This window comes from Vipera ursinii (genome assembly GCF_947247035.1).
Source record: "Vipera ursinii genome assembly, chromosome: 5".
Taxonomy (NCBI): domain Eukaryota; kingdom Metazoa; phylum Chordata; class Lepidosauria; order Squamata; family Viperidae; genus Vipera; species Vipera ursinii.
In genome coordinates, this window is record NC_139518.1 from 16,249,754 (window position 1) to 16,275,167 (window position 25,414).

At 38.8% G+C, this 25,414-nt stretch overlaps 1 protein-coding gene across 2 annotated transcripts in view; it reads left to right on the forward strand.

Annotated features, from left to right (window-relative positions):
• The window catches only part of TNIK (TRAF2 and NCK interacting kinase), a 150,712-nt gene that overhangs the window by 68,678 nt on the left and 56,620 nt on the right, over positions 1-25,414 (forward strand). Inside the window, exons 11-13 of one of the 2 annotated variants that reach the window (XM_083364459.1) lie at positions 11,039-11,146; positions 13,744-13,830; positions 16,291-16,482. In XM_083364459.1, coding sequence (XP_083220585.1) covers positions 11,039-11,146; positions 13,744-13,830; positions 16,291-16,482 — 387 coding nt within the window. The remainder of the gene's footprint in view (positions 1-11,038; positions 11,147-13,743; positions 13,831-16,290; positions 16,483-25,414) is intronic. The other variant, XM_083364460.1, reaches the window with a different exon arrangement.

Sequence of the window (25,414 nt, forward strand, 5' to 3'; positions counted from 1 at the left end):
ACAGCCTTGAACAACATCATAAATTTGACAGCCCCCAAGAGATTCTAGCTTTTCTTTTGAGCGTTTGGGCAGTGTATGGCTTCATGTTGCTTCCTCATCAATATTTAAGGTGTGTCATTGTGAATGTGGCAGAAAGAGGATCCCTTTGTGCCTTGAAACAAGAAAGTAAAAAGGGGGGGAAAGGAGGGGGAGTATCAAAAAAGCTCGGCCTGAAACATCACTTCTGAAGTTGGGTAAATAAACCTCATAATGAATAAATGATGTTTGCCCTATGATCGTTTCTCTATCTATTTAATTTATACAGCTGCCCAACTGACAAGATTTGATTTTGGGGAGCCTACAACAAAAACAACTATAAAACAATAACAGTGTCAAACACAATCATAATGTGTGGGTTTTTTTAAAAAAAAAAAGTACACATAAGAGATACAATCGATAATGGAGCCACCTCAAGATCTCACCAGTCCTCCGAGAATCCCAGTTCCATGCCCTGACTTACATCCGTATGGGTCTAAGGTGGAATTGCAAGTCGTCTTGCCAGTATAATAGAATAACAAAGTTGGAAAGAATCTTGGAGGTCTTCTCATCCAACCTGCTCACGCAGGAAACCCTATAGCAGGGTTTGTCCAGTCTCTCCTTAAAATCCTCCAGTGATGGAGCACCACAACTTCTGGAGGCAGGTTGTTCCACTGATTAATTGTTCTAACTGTAAGGAAATTTCTCCTTAGTTTCTCATTTAGGTTTGTTCTCTCTTGGGTTAATTTCCATCCATTGCTTCTTGTCCTGCCTTCAGGTGCTTTGGAGAATAGGTTGACCCCCTCTGTTTTGTGGCAGTCCCTTAAATATTGGAACACTGCTATTATCTCTCTCCTAATCTTTCTTTTCATTAAACTAAAGGTAAAGGTAAAGGTTCCCCCGCACATGCGTGCTAGTCGTTTCCGACTCTAGAGGCCAGTGCTCATCTCCGTTTCAAAGCCAAAGAGCCAGCGCTTGTCCAAGGACGTCTCCGTGGTCATGTGGCCGGCATGACTAGACGCCAAAGGCGCACGGAACGCTGTTACCTTCCCACCATATTTTTCTACTTGCATTTTTACGTGCTTTCGAACTGCTAGGTTGGCAGAAGCTGGGACGAGTAACAGGCACTCACTCTGTTACGCGGCACTCGGGATTCGACCCGCCAAACTGCCGACCTTCTGATCGACAAGCTCAGCGTCCTAACCCACTGAACCACCACGTCCCTTAATTTCATTAAACTAGACATACTCAATTCCTGCAATATTTCTTCTTATGTTTTAGCCTTCAGTCCCCTATTTCATTTCCAGTCCCCTATAATATTGATTGGTCTCTTTGGGAAAAGCTATCATCAGTCGGCAGATGAAAAGTAAAATTATAAGTTGCAAACCACCAAATCCAACCCCCTGCTAGAATCTAGATTACAGCCTCCCAAACAGATGGCTAACCTGCCTTTGCTAAACATCACCTAGGAAGGGGAGGCTTTGAAATTCCTAGGTAATTGTTAGCACAAAAAGATGTAATTGCATTTGCATGCAACAGTAAACCAGCTAGTGGTCATGCTCCATTGCTTCCCTGGCAAATAATTGTATGTGTGATAATGGCATACAAAGCAGGAACTCTGCTTTATTCCCTTTGCAAGAAACTAGAGTCTGAAACCTTAGTTTGTGATTGATTTCTGTGTACTGGCATAATAAATAATAAACACAATCTAGAAGGAGCTTCTTAGTTTGATGTGCTGATACCTGCTTGCAGGAAGAGTCAAGTGAGAAATTGTTAAGTTTCCAGGACAAATTCTGGCTTCTTTGGATGAGGAAGTGATCGCTTTACCTGATGAGTTATCTTCTTGCATAGAAAGAACTACAGCTAGTCCTCCACATGCAACAGTTTATTTAGCGGCTGTTTAAAGTTAACAGCAGTAGTGAAACAAGTGCCTTATGACCATTTTGGACACTTATGACTGTTGCAGCATCCCCACGGCCATGTGATCAAAATGCAGATGCTTGACAAGTGACTTATATTTATGTCAGTTACATTGTCCAAGGGTCATGTGATCACCTTTTATGACCTTTTGACAAGGAAAGCCAACGAAGAAGCAAGATTCGCTTAATACTTAACAAATGCAGTGATTCACTTACCAACGGTACCAAGAAAGGTTGTAAAATGGGGCAGGAAATCACTTAACTGCTTTGCTTAGCAACAGAAACTTTGGACTTAATTGTCGTATGTTGTATATCCATTAGTAAGTATGCCAAGAGAGCGCAGGCTATATAAAACAAATTGGTCACTCTCTTATTGCTTATGGACAGGTTACCTACAGTCATCTTACACTGAATGTGAATGATTCATAGTGGGTGGTTCATGCATACCGTTTCTTATTATTTAATGTTACTTATTCAGTTTTTACATCTCTGTCTTAATCTTTGGAATCTTTTCTTTGTCATTTCCAGAAGTGATATAGCTCGTTAAAAATGCACTCAAAAACTTGCTGATTTATCTATAAGCCATGGAAGAAAATTAGCATTATTTTGGTTAACAGTCAGCCTAGTGCAGGGGTAGGCAACCTCGGCTCTTTTATGACTCATGGACTTCAACTCCCAGAATTCCTGAGCCAGCCTGGCTCAGGAATTCTGGGAGTTGAAGTCCATGAGTCATAAAAGAGCCGAGGTGGCCTACCCCTGGCCTAGTGTGACCTGATGCGTCACAGTTAAAAAGAAACATTTGGTTCTGATTTTTCACACCAGATGAGCATATCAAAAATGAATTCCGCATTTTGAAAAGGCCAAAAAGTTTATTTATATTTTATGCTGCAAATGTGCTCTTCAGCATGAAGTTAGCTGCTTCGGTTTGCTGAACAGCTGAGACCACAGAGGTGTTTCAGAAACCTTTATCCCAATTTAGCTTCCTCTGGTGAAGTTTGCATTGCAGCTCCCAGTATTCCCAGCATTTTAGAACACCCTGTGACCCAAAGAGATAGTAGAGAAGCTGGCTTTGCTTCTTTATTTTCTTTTGTATAAATAAAGAAGCAAAATGTCAGTTGTTACCCTTGTTAATGTAGCACAGTCTAATTTTTGAATTAATCCATTGTACTATCAATTTGTTAAATAGGGCCAGGAAGCCCACAACATTCACTTCAAAGTATCTCAACTAAAGTTAACACTAATCGAGCTTAGTTTGTTGCATGAATGCATTTTCTAGATTTCCTTGTGACTTGGCCAAGCATGCTGCATCTATATCACTATGGTTTAAGAGTGGAAAAAGCTGTCTTGCCTGTTCTGAAAACTGTATTACATACGGACAGGATTATATACCATATACAGCATTTGGTATCTACTTGTTTTTAGTGCAACAATCATCTTTCTAATAGCAACTTTCAAGGGTCTTTCATCTTTCAATTCAAGATGATAGTTTTGACCTATTAAGGCCCTACATGGCATGGGGGCCAGGCAACCTACAGAACCGGCTTCGTCCCATGCCATCCCACCTGGTCAGGCATGGAGGGTAGATGTTTACAGACCCTATCAGTTAAATAACTCCAATTGGCAAGATCTAGGAAGAGTGCAAAAGTTGGCTTGAAACTTAACATTAAGAAAACCAAGATCATGGCATCCGGCCCTCTCAATTCCTGGCAAATAGATGGGGAAGAAATGGAGATAGTGACAGATTTTATTTTCCTGGGCTCCAAGACCACCACAGATGGGGACTGCAGCCAAGAAATTAAAAGACACTTGCTCCTTGGGAGGAAAGCCATGGCAAATCTAGACAGCACACTAAAAAGCAGAGACATCATCCTGCCAACAAAAGTGTGTATAGTCAAGGCTATGGTCTTCCCAGTTGCAATGTATGGCTGTGAAAGTTGGACCATAAGAAAGGATGAGCGCCAAAGAATTGAGGCCTTTGAACTATGGTGCTGGAGAAGACTCCTGCAAGTCCCTTGGACTGCAAGGCATTCAAACCAGTCAATCCTAGAGGAGATCAACCCTGACTGCTCTTTAGAAGGCCAGATCCTGAAGTTGAAACTCAAATACTTTGGCCACCTAATGAGAAGGAAGGACTCACTGGAGAAGAGCCTAATGCTGAGAAAGATTGAGGGCAAGAGAAGAAGGGAACAACAGAGAATGAGGTGGCTGGATGGAGTCAGTGAAGCAGTAGGCGTGAGCTTAAATGGACTCCAGAAGATGGTAGAGGACAGGAAGGCCTGGAGGAACGTTGTCCATGGGGTCACGGTGGGTCGGACATGACTGTAACTAACAACAACAAGGAAGAGAGCTTTCTCTGTCCTTGCACCCACCCTATGGAATATTATTGTCCTGGGGTTGAGGCAGGTCCCTATAGTCCTGGCCTTCCAAAAAGGGTTAAAACATAGCTCTGCAGCCTTATGTAGGAAACCCAAAGGAGCACACAGTGTGGGGTTGGCTCATACCAAGAGAGCCCTCCATTTGCCTTTGTCAACTAATCTTTAACAGGGTTTAATTATTTTTGCATCCTTGAAACTTTTTATATTTTTTAAATATTTTAATTCTAATATTTTAACTCAAAAGTTTTATTTTTTTATATTTTCATGTTTTATTGTACACTGCCCAGAGTCCCTCTTTGAAGGAAATGGGCAATTCATATGATAGATAGATAGATAGATAGATAGATAGATAGATAGATAGATAGATAGATAGATAGATGATAGATAGATAGATAGATAGATAGATAGATAGATAGATAGATAGATAGATCTTCCCTGTAGGTGTAACTGCCTACAGTCAATAGTAGAGGAGATAACTTAGATATTGGATAGACATTTCCCAGATAGCTAAGCAAGTTGTATGATGAGGCTTTGGGCCAGACCTCAACTCGGGAAAGACAGTGGCAAATCACTTCCTTATTATTGAGAAGAAACTTCATGGATGTGTCTGTACAGTATAGTGAGGAGTTGAGCACAACTTAAGAGTTTATTTACTTGAATATAGTTGTATCTTGCAATTTGTTACTTAAATCAGAGGTCCCCAACCTTTTGGGCATCAGGGACCGGTTCTGTGGAGAGAGGTTTTTCCACAGACCAGAGGGTGCATGGTTTTGTGTACTGCCTGCATCCTGCAGATGGGGCTTTGCTTTTTTGTGTGGACCAGTTGCTGGCATGCCGCGGCCTGGTACTGGTCTACAGACTGGGGGGTGGGGGACCCCTGACTTAGATGTACTAAAATAAGACAAAAATAAACTGACAGAGATTGTTGGTTGCTTAGGACATATGTCATCTTTCCTTCCAATGCTATGTTTCCTAAAAGTTGACATTTGTATCTCCTCCCCTGAGTAATGCCTCAGCAGTTCATATAACAATGGAAAATACATTTAGGAGAATTTACATCTAGGAGGGGATTATGAGCAGCATGGATGGTGGGAAAGATGGAGTAAAGCAAATGTAGGCATATTCCAGTATGAGATTAATAATTCATATTAGTAAAATACATCTTAGTAGCATTTATACCATTAGTCAGTAATGCTACAAATGAGGCTCGAAATTCATTAATAGAAGTCCCTGCAAAAACCATTAAAAATTTGTCTACGGCTTATTTTTCACACTACTGCTTTCTTCTGATAAAGACTGTAGTTTCTTTTAGATCAGCTGATACACTGTGATCTGTGAATCACTGCTAATCTGCTACTGTGGGTGCCAAAAATATTATTAATGGCAAAAAAAATCTTGGGAGAGCAGCAAATGTACCAAGATTTTGGTATTCTCATATAATTATTAAGAGAATTTAGTATCTAAAATCTCATGAGATTTCTGGTGCGAACAGGTACAGCAAAATCTGTTGAGTATTGGTGCTTTTGCAATCATATAAAATCTGACTGCTAATTGGCCTGAGGTCTAATTCTATATTGGAAGTGGTTAGTGGATTAAGAGAAGATCCTAACTCCACCCATTGTGTATTGCTTTCTTCCTTAATTTTAATGTCAATATTTATCATTTTAACATCTTAATGCTTTATACTGTTGTTTTTATCTTGTAAGCCACCTAGATTCGCCTGATGACAAGATGGATGGCATGTAAATTTAATAAAATATTAGCAATTTTAGTTCTGTTTGAAAAAGTAATTTAATTTTATTTAAATTGGGAGTTCCAGGAGAGTCAGCAAATTATAAATTCATAAATAAATATGAACATCCAGCCTAGGGATGTGCCTCAACTTATTGTATTTATTTGTATTTATTAAATTTATATGCCTCCTATCTTTCCAGTAAGGTGCCTCTAGGCATTTTAATGTAGTGGTACCTCAGTTTTCATCGTTAATTTGGTAAAATGAGTACCAAACAGTTTTTCCCCATAATGAATAATGTAGTGAGTCACAAGGCAGTTGACACTGACATGTTCTAGCTTGTGCATTGAGTACCAAACAAACAGTGAGTATTTTTGCTTCAAAATGCATTGAGTACCAAATTCAATGAGTTTTAAAGCAGTTGAGTACCAAGGTACTATTGTTTTGTTTGTTTTAAAAAAAAGAACAATATAGCTACTTGCCCACAGATTTTGGTGGGAATGTGGAAAATCGAGGAGGAAGGAAGCATAAACCTCATATCCTGAATTGCGACTTTTCGACTATCAACAGCAGAACATCCTCTGGCTTCCAGTGGAAGCAATGCTGCTTTTCACTATTGAAAAACAAAATCAAAATGGGTTCCAACATCTGATAGTGAGATTGGTGACTCCGATAAAGAAAGGGTTACTCTCCTTTGCAGCCTTTTATAAATTAAAGTGGGGGGAAAGGGGGCCATTTGAGAGTCACATCCCTGGGCTGCTTTATAGAGAAATATATGTTGCATTTTATGAGGGCAAGAGCATTAACATGTTCAGGGTGTGATGGGGGAATTACATTTCAGTCAAAATAGCAGAGAGCCAAATTCAGTCAGTCGTCTGTTTGCCACGTGTCTAATGCGGCCAGCCTGCTTAATGACACAATTACTGAAGGGTTTTTACACATCTTCATTTTTCTTTCAAGGCACACCGGGCCAATTGTAGACACATCTCATCCATAGCTACAATCGATACTGAGTACGCCTCGCATCGCAGACCCGAGTGGCATGTAATTATGAGGCTGTATTGATTTCCCCCACAAAGGGACTGCTAACACAGAAGAGGCAGCTTGACTTTCAGATGACTAGACCGACAGCCTTTTCATTTGTCCTAGAGAAAATTAACACAGCTTGGAGAAAGGCCTGAGTCCCACCCTGGGCACAGCGGCAACAATTTCAGGAGAGACTCTTTCTCCCTGGTTATAACAGCCAGTCATTCCAGATTGTTCCAAACTTAGTCTTCTCCAGTTCCGGCCAAGGTAGAATAATGAAGATGAAATGGTGAAATTATAGATTGATGGCATATTAGCTCTTACAGACACAATAGGGCTTTAAAGCTCCTCTCCTCCTCCTCCTCCAGGTGGCAATAATAAGCTGGGAGAGCTCTGCCATGAATTTTACACTTAATGTCAGCCTTATCGTCCCGCCTGCATTTTGGGAATAGTAAATGCAATGTTGTAACAAATACGAGGCAATCTGTGCAATGAGAATCACGATGACTGGCATAGCTCATGAAGCTCTTCCCCTGTCCTTCACTCTGTACCCACTCTGTATAACAGATTTTGTTGTTGTTGTTCAGTGACCCAAATGTGCATGGCTCCATGGGCCAGCATGCCAGACCACTTTGTCCTTCGCTTTTCCCCAAACCCGTGTTCGTTGCATCGATGACACTAGCTAGCCATCTCATCCTCTGCCATTCTCTTCTTTTGCCTTCAATCTTTTCCAACATCCGGGTCTCTTCCAGTGAGTTCTCTCTTCTCATTTGGCCTCCAGAGTATTTAAGCTTCAATATCTGTCCCCCCCAAAGAACAGTCAGGGTTGATTTCCTTTAGGTTTGACTGATTTGATCTGCTTGCAGTCCAAGTGGTTCTCAAGAGTCTTCTCCAATATCACAATTCGAAAGCATCAGTTCTTTAGCATATTACCTTCCTTAGGGTCCAGCTCTCACAGCCATACATTACTACCGAGAAAACCATAGCTTTGACTCACTGCAATAGAACTCCTGCCTGTAAACCAGGAGCCTTGGTGGAGCAGTGGGCTAATGCCTCCTTAAGTAACACCAGCTGCCTGCAATTAGTGCAGGTTCGCGTCCCACCAGGCTCAAGGTTGACTCAGCCTTCCATCCTTCCGAGGTAGGTAAAATGAGGACCCAGATTGTTGGGGGCAATAAGCTGACTTTGTAATTATGCCGCTTGGGGTGTGTGTGAAAGCCCTAATAAGCAGGCATATAGATAGAATGAAGGCTACTGCTAAGCTTGTAAGCCGCCCTGAGTCTTTGGAGAAGGGCGGGATATAAATGGGATTAAAAATTTAAAAAAAATCTCCCACAATCACGTGAGATTCCATGAGCTGATAGGAATGCCTCTAAGATGGCCAAAACTTTGCAAGGCTACAACTATTTTTTCCTGAACTAGTTGGAGAAATGTCTCTATATTTAGAGAAATGTCTATGGAGATTCTCAGTCGTCCAGGTCATAGATATCCCAAAGGTGCTTTTTCACGAGGCAACTGGACTTCCTTGTTTTTCTTTGAAGATGTTTTGCTTCTCATCCAAGAAACTTTGCCAGCTCTGACTGGATGGTTTAGAATGGAAGGATTTCTACTCCTTGCAGACAGTTGGTCATTTGCATTCTTTTACAGAGTCGTTGAGGTCACCTAGAGGTTTATCTGTGTCCTCAGGGTCACCTGAGTAGTGCAAATGGGTTTGGAGCCTTGTTGGAACTGCCGAAAGGATTGTGTTGTAGACTGGAGATAGATGATGTCTGATCCTTTCCCCTCTGTTGTGAGAGGGCTGTTCAATTTCACTACTTGGATGAGAAGCGAAACATCTTCAAAGAAAAACGAAAGTCCAGTTGCCTCATGAAAAGGCATATTTAGAGAACAAATACTGGGTGTTCATGGATATTGTGGCTGAACTTAAGTTTCACAAATTTGATCGCACTGGTTTTTTGTTGTTATTTTTAATCCACTTCTTAATTTCTAAATAAAGAATGAGCTTTTGGAGTTAGGACAGGGGTGTCAAACTGCCAGCCAGCGGGCCGGATGCATCACACCAAAACCGTGCCTGCCCCATTGCCGGCAATGGGGAAAAAATCACAATACATCATGACACATCACGTCACGTCGCGAGTTTGACAGCCATGGGTTAGGAGAAATTAACTTTACTATTCTCCATATATATTGACATAATTTATGATAATATTTCTTATCATAAGGCAAGACTTCTTATGTAAAAGACTAACCTTCAACTGAAGGGACGCAGTGGCTCAGTGGGTTAGGACGCTGAGCTTGTCGATCAGAAGGTCGGCAGTTTGGCAGGTTGAATCCCGAGTGCCGCATAACAGAGTGAGCACTTGTTACTTGTCCCAGCTTCTGCCAACCTAGCAGTTCGAAAGCACATAAAAATGCAAGTAGAAAAATAGGGACCACTATGGTGGGAAGGTAACAGCATTCCGTGCGCCTTTGGCATCCAGTCATGCCGGCCACATGACCACAGAGACGTCCTCGGACAAGCGCTGGCTCTTCGGCTTTGAAACGGAGATGAGCACCGGCCCCTAGAGTCGGAAACGACTAGCACGCATGTGCGGGGGAACCTTTACCTTTTCACCTTTAACCTTCAACTGAATCTAAGGACACGTGGAGCAAGATTGTCTGATTTCAGTGCTTCCCCCACTTCTCTACCACCCACATGTTTCAGATGACTTCCATATAATATGCTTGTGTGGGATTGTGATGCATTCTCCATTTCCTTGAACGGATTTTCCCCTGCCATTAAAATTATAAGACCAAACATAACTATTATAGCTATTGGATACAGCAGAAAGGATCTCCATTGTTGGTTTGTTTAAAACATATCCCTTGTTACGCACATATGATTTATGATTTTGTTTGATATTGGTTCTGTTGCTTCTATTGGTCCTATCACATTATCTCTAACTTTGGGGACATGGAGTACCATCAAATAGTGGCTGTTAGATATAAGACAGAGAGCCCTCTTTAGATAGTGACTGTTCAAAGTTAAAACAGTACTGAAAAATTGGCGTATGACCATTTTTCACACCTATGATCATGCAGCATCCCCATGGTCATGTGATCCAAATTCAGACATTTGGCAGCTTGCATATATTTATGATGGTCGCAGTGTCCCGGGGTCATACGATCCCCTTTTGCGCCCTTCTGACAACAAAGTCAATGGGGAAGCCAGATTTACACAACAGCCACAGTGTTACTAATTTAAACCACTACAGTGATTTACTTGACAACTTTGTCAAGAAAAGTCATAAAATGGGGCAAAATTCACTTAACAACTGTCTCACGCAGGTTGTAAGTCAAGGACTACCTGCAGAGGCATCAAATAACTGATTTTGTACATCATGACCACTGTTCCAGACTGAAACCCCAGGCTTTCAGCACAGTCTGGAATTCAGGTTGTATACTTCTGAAATAGATTAATTTAATCTCAGAAAGATTGCTCTTGGCATGGGATCCAGTAAGGTTCCATCAAGTCATAGAGAAACTAAGCCTTATTGTGACATATCTTCAACTTCTTTAACATGTGACATTGAGTTCTCTTAGAACATCAACCCATTTGTTTGGTAGCCAGATGATGCCCGAAAGTCTGTAAAAAGTATTTCCTCATGCTGAAACCCACTCCATTATTCACTTCGTAGCACCTATTCTCTGACTGTGAAGCAGGCTGATATGGCTCCGATATATGTTTTCCCAGAAATAATTCTCAGATGGCTAACTTGGCCAGGATTCAGGAAATTTGTGGTCTCAACGCATAGGAAGGATTTTAGGTAGCAAGGCTGCTTCGTTGCCAGTTAAGCATGTTTGCCTCGAGCCAGAATTATTTTTCTGCTTTCCTTCTGCTCTATAGAGTTGCTGGTTTTCAAAACCCGGAAAAACTTATAAGATTTTCCTAATTGGCTTGAATTCTTTATTCCCACCTTCTTTTACAGCAGCAAAGGCGAGAGAAGGAGTTAAGGAAACAACAAGAGAGGGAGCAACGACGGCATTATGAAGAACAGTTGCGGCGAGAAGAGGAAAGGAGACGGGCTGAACATGAGCAGGTGACGAGCTTCCGATCCAAATGCAGGATTTTAATATTATTTTAATAGTGCAGGCTGCTTTTTCTGTCCCAAAACTCAAGACTCCAAAAGGAAGTTCAGCACGACTCACCTTCTTCATATCGTATGGAGATGATGGCATTAGATCGAGAGACTCAAGTTTAATTCCTATCACTGACATGAATATACATTCTGTTGCTGGCCATGTAGTAATTTCAAGGGTCTGTGGGTTTTGATGTAGTGTTTAAAGATAATAGGTTAAAAACTGGGAGGCTCAGTTATAGCACAAAGGCAGTGGCAACCACTTCACAAAACATATTACCAAGAAAGCTGCATGGGCTTGTCCAGCAGTCAACAGAATCCAGACTTCAAGTGCATACATGCTGATACACACACACACACACTGAATACAGTCCACAACTTGCAACCATTCATTTAGCAACTATTTGAAGTTATACTGCACTGAAAAATCAGCATGTATTTACGGCGGTTGCAGCATCCCAGGGTCATGTCATTGTCATTTGTGACCTTCCCAGCCAGCTTCTGACACATGAAGTCAGTGGGGGCAGCTGGATTCACTTTTAACAACTGCAATAAATCACTTTGGCAAAAAAAGTCCTACAATCAGAGGCTACTCACTTAACAATCGCCTTGCTTAGCAACAGGAATGTCAGCCCCAATTGTCATAGGTTGAGTACATACATAAGTGCAGTACTATAGTAGAGTTTTGACATATAAACGTAACCTGTAAATTGGGATCATCAACTGAGCCTTCCTTAAAATTTAGGGATGTGATCGGACAGAATGTACAGGTAGTCCTCGGCTTACGACCTCAATTGAGCCCCAAATTTTTGTTGCTAACCAAGACATTTGTTAAGTGCTTTTTCTGATATTTAGAAATCAGGTGCAGAATGGGGGGGGTGGAATGAAAGTTCAGCTAGCCATAATAATAACGCTGCTTGGTGGGAACCCAAGGACCAGCTGATAATGTTTTGGCGGGCTGAGGAGCTGGGGAGAAAGCCTGCGTTTTAAGCTAATTGGAGAATCTGATTTATGACCGCTTGTTGGGGATGGGAATTGAACTTTGTTACTTTGCATCTGGGGGAAGGGAATTTAGTTTTTGGGTTCAACTATGTAGTACCGATACTTTGTTTCCTGAATAAAATGTTCTTCAAGGAAGATTTTGCCTTGAAGTTCTTTTGATGGGTTTCATCATCTATCGGAACCATGACATCATCTCCAGGTAAAAGAGTCAGAGGGAGATACAACACGGTTCTCGGCTTGAAATCCTTGAGAGTTTTCACTGTTTAGTGTAGAAAACACTGGACTGGGTGGAGATTGTGTAGACGCCAATATAATGGAAATTCAGTTGGTTATTTTGGAAAAGCAGCCACTTTCATTAGCACACTCCTTATCCTTAGTCTCTAGTTACTTTTCTCCACCTCAACTCAACAGGCATGTGGTCGGACAGAATGTATAGGTAGTCCACGACTTATGGGAACAATTGCATCCAAACCTTCTGTTGCTAAGTGAGATAGTTAAGTGAATTTTGCCCCATTTTACGACTTTTCCTTTCACAGTTAAGTGAATCACTGCAGTTATTAAGTTAGTAATACAGTTGTTAAATGAACTGGCTTCCCCATTAAGGAGGTAGAAAAAGGTGATCACATGACCCCAGGACCCTGCAACCATCATAAATAAGAGTCGGTTGCCAAGTATCCGAATTTTGATCATGTGACCATGGGGATGCTGCAATGGTCGTAAGTGTGAAAAACAGTGATAAGTCACATTTCTCAGTGCCATTGTAACTTTGAATGGTCACTAAATGAACTGTTGTAAGTCAAGGATTCCTTGTATTAGGTGGTCCTAAGATCTGTTTGCAACTCTCATCTCAGTGTAGTACCCTTTTACAGGTAGTCCTTCTTTAGTGATCACAGTTAAGACTTGCAAGTTGGTTGTTAAGCAAAGTGGATTGCTAATTGAAAATCACATGACCACAACTGTGCTTATGATTTTACTTCAGCTTTCTTTTGCTTTACTGTATCAGAAAGCTATGATGCCGGTCAGATGAGCCCAGATGGCAGGGAAAGTTTCTGGAATTCAACCCATGAGAAAACTGAGTAAAAAAGTGCAACTCTTATAACCATTTTATTTTGTTTATTTTTTGCATTCCCCTGCCCTTTGCAATGCTCCTCTGACCGCTGGGATAAATAGCAAGAAAAGAATTAATGTTTGCATTTACATTCATTTGAGAGAAAGGGATTACAAGAGAGTAAATAAGCGCCCAATGGGGAATATATTTAACAGCCATAATATATTTATGGATTATATACATATTCAGCATTAAATAAAACAAGGCTCTGTTATTTTCTCAGCAACAGTTTGTACAGCTTGTGTGATTTTTAGTCAAATGCATTGTACTGTATTTCTATTTTCCCCCTTTGGTCCCACCCTCCTCTATCAAGCAGCAATCTTTAATGTTTATTGTGGTTGTTTTTTTTCCCCCTCCTACTCTTTAACAATCACCTTTTTTGCCTTTGGAATTATGGTTCTTCCTTTTCTCTCCTTTTTTTCTGCTTCCTGCTTCCCACCATCTCCAGGAATACATCAGGCGACAGTTAGAGGAAGAACAGAGGCAGTTAGAGATTTTGCAGCAGCAGTTACTTCAGGAACAAGCGCTACTTCTGGTAATGGGGAGGCAGGATCTGTCTTACATCCCTTTCTCCCGACCTTCCTGTCTGTATCAAAACAGCATGATATTAGCCTTTATAGGGTTGCCACCTTTTTTCTCATTTTTTTTTCCTTTTTTTCCTTGAAAGTATTCAAATGTTGGTTAATTTGGCATCTATTAACATTTCTGGAATCGGCAAAGCATGGGGGTTAAAAGACATGCCATCAAGACTTGATCTAGCCTATTATATTATGCAGTTTGATCTGGTTTTTCTCAGGACACAGATTCAATTGCAAATTGTTTGAAATTTATTTTGAATAAGAAAGAGAAAGCAAGAGGTTATAAGACAGCAGCTGGCCAGCTTTTGGCTACTGAATTTATCAAAGGAACCCCCCAAGCTTGTGCATGGGCTATTGGAAAAGTCCCCAAATCTTCCAAGATTAGTGCAGGATACTTGTGGTCTTAATGTGAAATTTGGACAGTTTATTTCTTGGGGGGATCAAATGAGCATCCTAGTGCTTTATGTGTTTGCATTGCCAACCTCTGTTCTAAGCCTTAACTAGCATTTTATTGAATGCTTGATTACATCTTCCAATAACGTTTTCTTTTTCCAAATTTGGCTCCTCGTAGACTAAATTTCTACCAAGAACAAAACATGGACATCCCAGGCCAGAATTTCAGTTATTATTATCATTTATTTTACTCTTTCACTTTCTTCATCCAACACGTGCTTTCAGCTTATGGAGAAAGAGAAGCTTCAGGCACAGCCTACAGCTGAAAATAGTTGTAGTCATCCTGGAGCATATATGCCAAATTAATTCTTAAATAATGATAGTTTCTAAGTCGAATTAATTGGCTAGAAAGAGAAGAATTTCTGAGAAATAAGCACAATCTGAAATCCTGATTTTGGGAGACCCTTCCAATGCCAATAGTCAGTATTACTCTCTATTTGTAGCCTGAAAGTAATAGTGAGGTGTTAATGGGGATTACCAAAGAAACGCTAAGACCAGAGAAGGAAATAAAGATCAGAAAACAACAAGAATGGGGAAAAGTGCTAGTAAACAAAGGAATTTGAGGTGGGGGGGGGGCAGAAGAGACATCTAAAGTGGCAATCCTAAAAGGCTAAGGCCCAGGGGTAGGCAACCTCAGCATAGCTGACTCAGGAATTCTGGGAGTTGAAGTCCATGAGTCATAAAAGAGCCGAGGTTGCCTACCCTGCTGGTCTGCTAAGGCCCGACTTTATCTCCAGAGGAGAAGATAGCATGCTGCCTTAGTTTCTTCCTGAATGCAACTCTACCAAGAACTCTGATGTTTATATTGGGGATGCAGTGGACAGAGAGTTCCTTGCTTGCACATCTTTCTCTGTATGTCTCCGTTCTCCATTCATTACTGAGAACTAAGTGAAACCTCCTAGAAATGTGTCCTACAATGCAATATTCACACACCTTCTAATTCCTCTATTTTATGCAGTCTGGTGGCGTGTTTCTTTATAGGCTGCTTTCTTTACATCCATGATAGAAGAGTGTCTGTTGGAGGCCTGTATATCGCTACATTTTACGCTACTTAAAATTAAGTAGACAAATACTCTTAACTTTCCCTTGTACTTACTTTGTCCCTTATCGTAGTTCAAAGCTGCGTCTTGTCAGTGTTTGGGATATGTAATTTAGGATTTATTTATTTTTTGACCAGCATGGTATTAATTAGTGACATTTATATTTTATTCCCTTGTTAAGAATAGAACAAGCAAGCAGACGTCTGTATAAAGATTTCTGTTACTGCCAGCCATTTTAACAATTCTGCATTAGGAGTCAATTAAAATAAAAATGCAATTTATTAGATTTATCCATAAATGCTTTTCACATTTAATGTTTTCCTTGTATCAATGATAGCGTCAGTTTGGATGTATTGTGATTATACGTCTTTGATAGCTACTGATATTGCATATCTGTAATTTATGGATATACATAAGCATAATTTTAAGGACCCTTTAGACACAACTTATTTCATCCCGTTTGAACTGACACAGTCACAGAAATACCATACATTAAGCTTTGTGGAGGTTTTTCCCCACCCCTTTTAAAGTCACTTTATATGTAAAGCCTAAAGTGAGATTGAATTGCTTCCCATTGAAATAGGTCAAATAAATACCTGTTTGTGATGAATCTTAAGATTTGGTAATGAAATTGATTAGGAATGGGCAATGAGTAAATACTGTGTATGTGCAGAATAATAGGAGTTGAGATCTTAAATTGCTCTTTGGTAAGCCAAAGTTCACACTTACCACACACAAAGAATATCGAAATCCATAGAAATCATAATCATTGCATCTTTTAATGTTAAGTTTTCATTCAGTAAACATCCACCTTTTAGACATGGCTGTTCCCTCACAGTAGCATTCTGACAGTGGGAATGTATACCACAATTTCATACTCTTCTCCGGCTTGTTAATTTTTGTGTGGTGTACGTGTCTTGGTAGGAATACAAGCGCAAGCAGTTGGAGGAACAACGGCAAGCAGAGAGGCTACAGCGACAACTGCAACAAGAAAGAGATTATCTAGTTTCTTTACAGCAGCAACAGAGACAAGAACAGAGACCAACAGAGAAGAAGCCTCTTTATCATTACAAGGAGGGGATGAATGCCACTGAGAAGCCAGCTTGGGCAAAGGAGGTAGGACTGATCACATTTTATCTTAGAATAGGTAAACAAGCCAGTTTCATCAACGTTGAATTTGCACACATTTTCAGTCTCCTGCCCACACCCAGAACTCTTTGGGATTACCTGGCACTAATTCTTCATTATATTGGGTTATTTGGCCCAATAACTTCATCTGCTCTCTGATGTCATCAAGTCCTTGTGTCCAGCCCAAAGGCTAGATTAATTGAGGTTCCCATACAATTCTGAAATTCCACGGTTGTATCACATATTCAGATCTGGGTAATATGATGTAACTGGGTAACATTACCTGTGTGTCTAATCCTGGAAAGAATTGTGGCATTGATGGTCAGGATTTTAAAAGCTTGAGTGTTTTCACTGGTTTTTATTTGCAGAAGAAGAGATCTCTCCTGTCTTAAGTATTTTTCAAGCAACTTGAAAAACAAAATTCACCAGTATGTGATACTTAATGGAAATATTCTATTTTTTAAAAAAAGTCAATGAAACATATGTTTTATAAAGGAAAATGCTGGTATGGCCAAAGCATCTGTTTAGAAGACACGACTCCATGTGTGGTACCAGCTGATAAATCTTCGTGCCTGACATTGGCAACTGTTGATATATCAGGAGAAGTTACTATTGCAAAGCACTTTTAATAGCTTGCTTAATCACACAAAGATATGTTGCCTATATGTAGAGAGATTGTATATTAAAAAGCTCTCTTGCACATTTTTTAAGTTAGGTATCAGAGGTAATGCACAGCTAAATCCATTTTCCAAAGTGTCTAATATGAGAGCAGATAAGTACTTTTCCCAATTCATGTAATGGGTAATTGAGGATAGGTTTACATCTACACATGCATGTAAATGAAATTATAATGTAATTTTTTACATAGCACCACTGTTTAGAACTTTGCACTGTTTTCATCCTAGCTGTTTCACCATATGTTGTATTGGAGAGATTTTCTTTGGAAAACCACATGAAAATGTGTTTCTTTTTTCCCCCACCTCAAATGATTTTTCAATCTTATACATTCAAGGAACATTTTCCACATCAAATCATGTGCTAAAGTGTTCTGCATACATAATGCAAGGCTCAGCACATTGCAGAAGTAATATATGATGACATTGATGTGAAAGCCTTGGTTAAGTGTTGGTCAATCTCGTAATTGCCATGTAACAGAGAGCTGTGAGTGTCTATTTAGACTATCTTAGTGCTTCCATGAAAATATACATTTTTACAAAATGCAAATTATAAGCAAGGACATTTTCAGAGAAAGGTGAAGGATCTCCCATACAATTTGAAAGCCACTGCCTATTCCATATTAAATAGCTACCCAATGTTATTATCTCATACAGCTATTGTTGGCTGTTATACCAACACTTAAAAAAAATCCTTCACCATTTGGTCATTTAACTGTCCATTGCATTCTGGACTGAATTACCTCTTTGATGCATGTAATTTTCTTGATAACTGCATCTCTGTCAACCTTGTTTAAAAAAAGGCAAGGAAATGGGGATGTCCAAAACAACAGAATAGATTTTTAAAATTCAGCTCATTTTTTTAAAGCCTGATTCCTGCTGTGAGGTCAGAGAAGGAACTTGCTCCCATCTCTGCTGCAATTATTATAGCAATGCCAGCTACTGAATAAGAAGCTGTTATGTTCACATAATATACTTCCTCTGAAAGAAAGGATTGCCCATTCAAAAGCAGATAGTAGATGCCACTGGGGCACAGTAATTGCTACCACTCTGAAAAACTGCTGGTCTCTTAATAACTATCCTGAGTGACTATTACAGGGCATTTCATTATAGTGTGGAGGTTAAGATGTAAGACCTGTAGGAGAAGACCCAGCTGCAGGTCCCCACTTGAATATGGAGATTGCTGGATGACATTAAATGAGCCATTTTCTCTCAACATAGCTTACTAAACAGGCATCAAATGAAGGAAGGTCTTCAAGTATATCATCTTAAGTTCTCAAAGAGAAACCTGGAAGAGAAATGCAGTATATAGAGTTCCTGAGATCACAGCTTTAATTGGCCTCATTTCTCTAAATCACATTGGTGGTTTGGGGAACTCATTGTGAATTGCTCTGGAGAAATTTCCAAAAAGATCCCTTCCTGTATTGTTTGTTTGCGTTGATTGTAGCAAAATCAGAATAATTTTGAAGGATTCTCATCTTGATCCATTTAATAGAATTTGAACAACCTCCAAATTTAATGGTAAAAGAATGAAAAGAGAATTTTACTGTAAAATCAAAAACTTTTCTCATTCTTATTGGAAACCTTCCATTTGTTCTGTGTAATGGAGTTTCATTTGCTCAATGAAATGGACACAGTCAGATGAAGCAATTGCTATAGTAATCAAGTTCATGTTTTGCAGGAGAATTTGGAAAGTATTTTAAACAGGGAAGAATGCAAATACTCTGCTAAAATGATTTCTAAAAAGCTTATACAATATTTTAGTCAATCTTGCACCCTTAAGTAATTTTATAGGAGTGAAACCACAGATAAAAGTAACAAAGTACAGAGGTAATTTAAAACATTGGGCATAAGAAAAATACTTTATCACATAAAATAAACATAGATATTGCATAAAACATTTAACACATATGTTGATTTATTAATCTAGGTTTGTTTCTATAGCCATAGTTAAATATTTGGCTGTCACTATTGTAATTTTAGGATTTTTATCTGAGAGAAGAATTTTAATTTGTACATAAACATTTCTTTCTGGTCTTGATTTTAAAATAAACTAGATAATATCCTGCCAAAAAAGTTTGTAAAATTCACCGAGCTAACAAATATGATCCACAGTTTGAAGATAAATATCATTATCAGGACAACACCTTAGAGAGATGGGAATCTGTTGAAATATACAGTGCATCATGTGATGACAATGCTTTTAATCAGGCTGTTGAAAAGGTTATATTTACTTAAATGTGAACTGCTAAAATTTATTGGGAGCCAAAAAGCATAAATGTAAAGTTCAGGGTAAATGATGGAAGATTATAATAGTAATTACTTTCATAATAATTTGGGAAATTATTTCCAAAACAGGATGCACATATGTAATCAAGTTTAAGAAAACACATGCATCCAGGGATTATGGCTTTATTATTGTTAAACAATTATTTCAAAGATGCTGTTCACTGCATTCATTTTAAAAGGTGCAACTTCAAATATCCTCATATATTCTAGTCTAAATTTAAATAATATGAATGGCTTTCTGACCCTCTAAATATTAGATTTCAGTACTCAGGTTTCCAACCATGGACTGCAAACTTACCTGCTACAAAATGTGGATTGCTGAGTTAATTTTTTTCATTTGAGTACAGTTTCTGTTACGTCTTAGCCTTCTGGGCCACAAAGTGGAATTAGTTTGGCACTGTCTTTTTCCATGTTTGCTTTTTTTTCTAAATTTATAGTATTTTGTAGAGCTATCCCATCTAAGTAATCACCTGCCTAAATATGCTTATGTTCCAAGTAGAAATAAGGTCAGATATGTTCTTCCACCTGGTAAGAGACTGTTGGTTCAGGTGATTTTATAAGCAAGTCATTTCATCTTCATTAAAAGTCAGTGGAATCTCCACCTTCAAAGACCCCCGGTGAATACCAGTCACCATAAGGAAAGCCATTTCTTTAATGTTCTCTCTGTGACTTCCAAGAAGTTCATCAACTTGTAGAAATAGGTCATTAGCTTGATCCATTACGGATCTTAGTATATTTTCTCTGTTAAGGGGTATGTGTGCATTGTTGTTTGCCAGTTTATGAGTTAGAACATCTAGTGTCCTTGATTTTCTGAAGTAGCAAGGTTTTCAAAGCAAGCTTGGTTCTTATTAGTTGAGCATGGTACAGGACGTTGAACAATTGCATGTTGTCTATGAGAGTCGTTACAATGTGTGTGTTTTTAATAGTTTAATTTCTGTAATCCTACTTCCCCAGGTCCAGCAACGAACTTTTAATAACCTGCCTGTTTTCCCAGCTAAACAGAACCATAGTTCCATTCCCAAACACGTGCCCTTTCTTATTCACAAAGACACAGTTCTTCAATCCAACTCTAAGGCTTATTGTAACATTTCCAAACTGCATGGTAAACAAAACTTACAGGATCAGCAAGCATTAGGTCACAAAGGAAAGGACATGTTGGCTTCTACTAGAGAAGTAGCACTGTTGCCTGTCATTACAATTTCCATGCCAAGTCCTCAGGAAGATCCAAAGAGAAGACCCATTATGATAAACTCTGAAGCTATGTGTGGTTTTCCAGACCAAAGGAGAAAGAATAGCAACATAAAGTACTTCCGTGGCTCTCGATCACAAGGGTGTAGCCCTGATAGGATGCAGCAGCTGGAGGTCAAGTCAGTGTCTTCTCCTCATCTCCCAAAAAGAGATAAACCACCATTACCTCCTTATAAAATCAAAATGAACTTCCAAGAGCACAATGGAGACAAGAGAAGGAAAAATCCTTCACATTTATACCCAGGTGTTATTTCTCCTTCAAGGAGTGCTCCATCTTTAAACAATGTCTTGAAAATGCAGGATCATCTAGATTTGAGTGCTTCTAGCCCGGCCTGTTTCTTGAGGTATCACAAGATACAAAATGACCATAAGAAGCACCATGTATCTATGGAGAGTATCTTTGAACATCATCATCATCTTTCTGTTGGGAACCGTCATGCACAGATGCCAAGGAAGATGATAGGAAATAGTATGGACCAACTTTTTGTTCCTTCTCTGGATCTTTCTCCACAAATTTCTCAGTTGAATGTATCCAGAATGGAACCCTTATCTCCTTCCTCTCGCTCGGTGTCTTTAAATGCCCTTTCATTTTCTTCTAAGTCTGAAGCAGTTTGGCCTTCTAAAGATTCCCATGGCAATTCCTCTGGTGCTGCTATGCAGGTGAATCTGGGTTCATTTTCTAACTCTTCCTGTTTCTCTTTCAAACTTTCTCCACAAATACCAAATACAAAACAGTCATTAGGTTTGCATGCGAACAATTATATGTCTCTATCATTTAGCACACCTAACCTTCAATATGCTGGATAGGATTACATAAAACCACTTCCATTGGGTAAGTTCTCCCAATAATTTCCCCAGCATTATCAATAAGCTACAATGTTCTCTCATTCTATAACTAGGATTTATCAAAAGCTTATAGCATTTCTGAAACAAATAGCATCAAGCAAAGGGTATTTTGCCTTGAGTTGCTATCATTTAAGCAAGCCATTTGGGTATTTGTAACAAGCTCTTACAAAATTGTGCCTAGGATCTATGTTATTAAGAGATATTCCAGCTCTTGTCTCCTCTAACATAGTACTTGCTGCAGTGCTGAAGTGCAAGTCTCCAAACATGAATTACTGTATATTTCACATAACATGTTATATTTTTATCTCATTTATACGCATCTGGCTAAAACTCAATCAGCTCATTTAATTTGATAACAGCATTCCATTGTTCCATTCATCCTTACTTGGTCCTGTTTTAATTAAACATGATCAAATGCTCTTGTTCGTGCCAATCTTTTCTTGATACTCAATAGCTGGGTAGCCTAGCTGCATTCTGTTCCTTGTTTTGAAAGGAACTTGAAATTGTTCATTCTCAATCTGCTGTTTTCTGATAAATTTGAATTTTAAAATCCAGCCGATGTTTTCTTTCTTTTTGGAGGAACATAGAATAAGTTAAGAAGGCTGTATTTAGGTGCTCCCAAGAAGGAATATATATTCAGTGCCAATTTGGGGAGGAATTAAAAAGAAGGGATAACTTTTTTCTTTCCTTTTAAGATTTTATATTTTCAAATCATTGTGTTACTTTATCCAATAAGTTGCTTTTGTTGTTGTTGTTGCAATGCCACTTGCAATTCTCCAGGGTTTCAGGCCAAAATCTTCTGTTGTAATCAAGCAAGCTCAGCTTTTAGTGACTTACACAAACACATCCATACAGTTTTCGTGGTGGTATAAGAAAGTAGTTTGCCACTACAATGTACCATCACAAAGTGATTTATCATTCCAAGATTTTCTGTTTTGTTTCCCAATTTAACTTCTACCCTGGATTTCACAAATTATCCCTATCCAAATGCAGAAGATGTTAGAGCATCCTTAGCTTTCCATATCAGCCAAGGCCAACCAAATGCTTTGTAGGTTATTTTATCTTGTATTATTGTATTATCTTAAAACTGTCCATAGTCTCCCATCAGCTGTTACATAATTATTTTAGCTAGATTACCATATTCCTCTGAGATCTTCCATATTATAATCTACCACTGCACATGGGTCCTCTCCCACTGAGAGTGGTGTCTGAATAAAAAGGCAGGATTTGGAATGATTGATTGAAGGTATTAATAGCTTCTGTCCATATTAGAGGGAGACCTAACTTTCCCTCTTATCATATGACGACAGTGCAATTGGAATAATGAATGAATGCTGTATTACTAATACAAATGCAATACTTGACATTTTCTTTATATTATCAATATTTCTTTTCAAAATAATATTATTAAAAACAGATCCCTGTTGTTATAACACCATCCATCTTTTTAAATACAAACACACATTTTAATCTTAGGGAAGAATATAAATCTTGTTATAGTTTTTAACACTCGTATAAGTGATATTTTCAATCAAACTTTCCATAAGCAAACTCATTTTTTTTTCCTTTTTAGTCTTTTGCTCTGAATGCAGAGCACCCATGTTGAAAATGTTTTATGTAATATGCTTAAAAAGTTCAACTGTTTTCGTAAGGCTCACTTTGTCAATCTGCTGATGGACTTTCAGATCCATTATGAATTTGTAGGATTAGGTCTTTTACTTCTAGCCAGATATTATAACAAAAAACATTTCAGCTTTAATTTCCAGGAGCAAAACATAGTCCTGAGTTATCAGCTTGCCCTAAACTCGGTGGACATTGTGTGTATTCAAAACATGTTGAAGGTTTTGTGGAGCGTTTCAAGGTGAAGTTCAAAGCGTCTTTCCCCCTTTCCTGCTGTTTGTTTATCTGTTGCTCAAGTCCTTTCCTGTTGGAAGGTGGTTAGGATAGTACAGTAAGAATTAAGAAGTTAGGAATTTTGCAGATTCTTTTCTAATGAAAAGAAGGACCAGGGGGGACATGATAACACTGTTCCAATATTTGAGGGGCTTCTACAAAGACGAGGGGGTCAGACTATTTTCCAAAGCATCAAAAGGCAAGACCAGAAACAATGGTTGGAAACTCAACAAAGGAGAGAAGCAACCTAGAACTAAGGAAAAATTTCCTAATGGTTAACAACAATTAACCATTAACAATGCCTTGCCTTCAGAAGTTGTGGGTGCTCCATCACTGAAGGCTTTCAAAAAGAGACTGGACAACTATTTGTCTGAAATTATATAGGGTCTCCTGCTTGATCAGCGGGTTGGACTAGAAGACCTCCAAGGTCCCTTCCAACTCTTATTATTCTATGTTCTTCTATACCTTCCACATATAGTCCTGCAACTAATATCTTTTGCTATTCAATTTCATATTCTCTGAATTCCAAAGCAAACCAAAAGGAAATTTTGCTTTGCTTTGCTTTGCTTTGCTTTGCTTAAGCAAGAGTAGCCAGTGCACCTTGCCAGTTTCCAAAGGCACCTTCCGTCTCTTGTTGTCTTAAAACATCTTCTGCAAGGGAATGGATCTGTTGTAGAAGAACAGAAAAAGGCCACAGGCAACCAAGGAAATCAGGACTGCATTGGAAGAATGGCTGCTCTCAGCTGGTTATAACTTATTTGATTCTGCAAGGAAAAAAAGTAATAGCCGAAAGTAATTTTGTATATTTTACTTTATCTACAAAATATAATCAAAGCATTTTAAACCTGAATCAGTCTAAATTAAAGGGCAGTTTTTAAGATGTTGCATCCTCTTATGAGCATCACATCATAAGCAAAGGAATGCATGCAGACCCGAAAATATTCTTAATGCTTATCAAACACTAGTTGGGCCGTGAATTAACCGCTGTCATGGGAAAATAAGAAAATGTACACCTTTTGTTGTCTGTAATCTGATATGCTTCATATCTGGCTGCTGCTGGCATCTTTCTTTTCTCTGGTGTCTCCAAAAAGGTATATTTCCCCAAAAGTTCTTTTGATTCCTTGAATGAAGAAATATTTTTGTAGGCATGACTGTCCAGGGGAGGTGGGGCTGTTTCATATTCCATGCATGCTCAAATCTAACTAAAAGAAAAATCAAGTGCTTATTTTAAAATATTGGTTGGAAATGTTAAATAGAAGCGGCAGCATAACTTTACTTTGAATTCAGATTGTAAAATGCTTTTTCTTTTTAACAATTGATGGCAAACAACCTCTACTTTTATTCCCATTGCTGCTAAGACTAATCATAACTTAAATAAAAGTTAAACTGCTTTTACTCCAAAGTGTGGTTTGTTCAACTGTTTACCAGTGCTTATAAACAATGGTGAAAACTTTGACAAATGTGCAAGGATAAAGATAATGTGTCTCATAAAGCCCATCTGGATTTTTTCTGGGGAGCTGAAATAAAATCTGCACTCAGGGAGGTGAGTTTGTTGTGAATGAGATCTTCAGAACATGAGTCCCAAGTGTTTATTGCTTTGTGTAACTGAAATGCTGTTAAAAGTGGAGTGTTAATAGGTAACACTGTATAAGTATATCACATACATAAAAATAGCTTGCCTCTCAGATTTTCTGTACAGTCTCAACAAGTGTTTGGCTGATGGTTGTCTTGGGCAGAAGAGTGGGACAGTTTAAAATATTGGTTGGAAATATTAATAAAAGACTGCATATATTTACTTTTAATTCAGATCATAAATAATAATAATAATAATTGGTGGTAGTGAGGGAAATGGGGAGTCTCTGTTTGCATCCTCATCTTTGACCTAGGCATAAATAACAGTATTTTGTCTAAAATTCCCCAGAGACATGTAGAAGTAAATTTGCCATTAGGTGGATGGCAAGCCAGTCAGT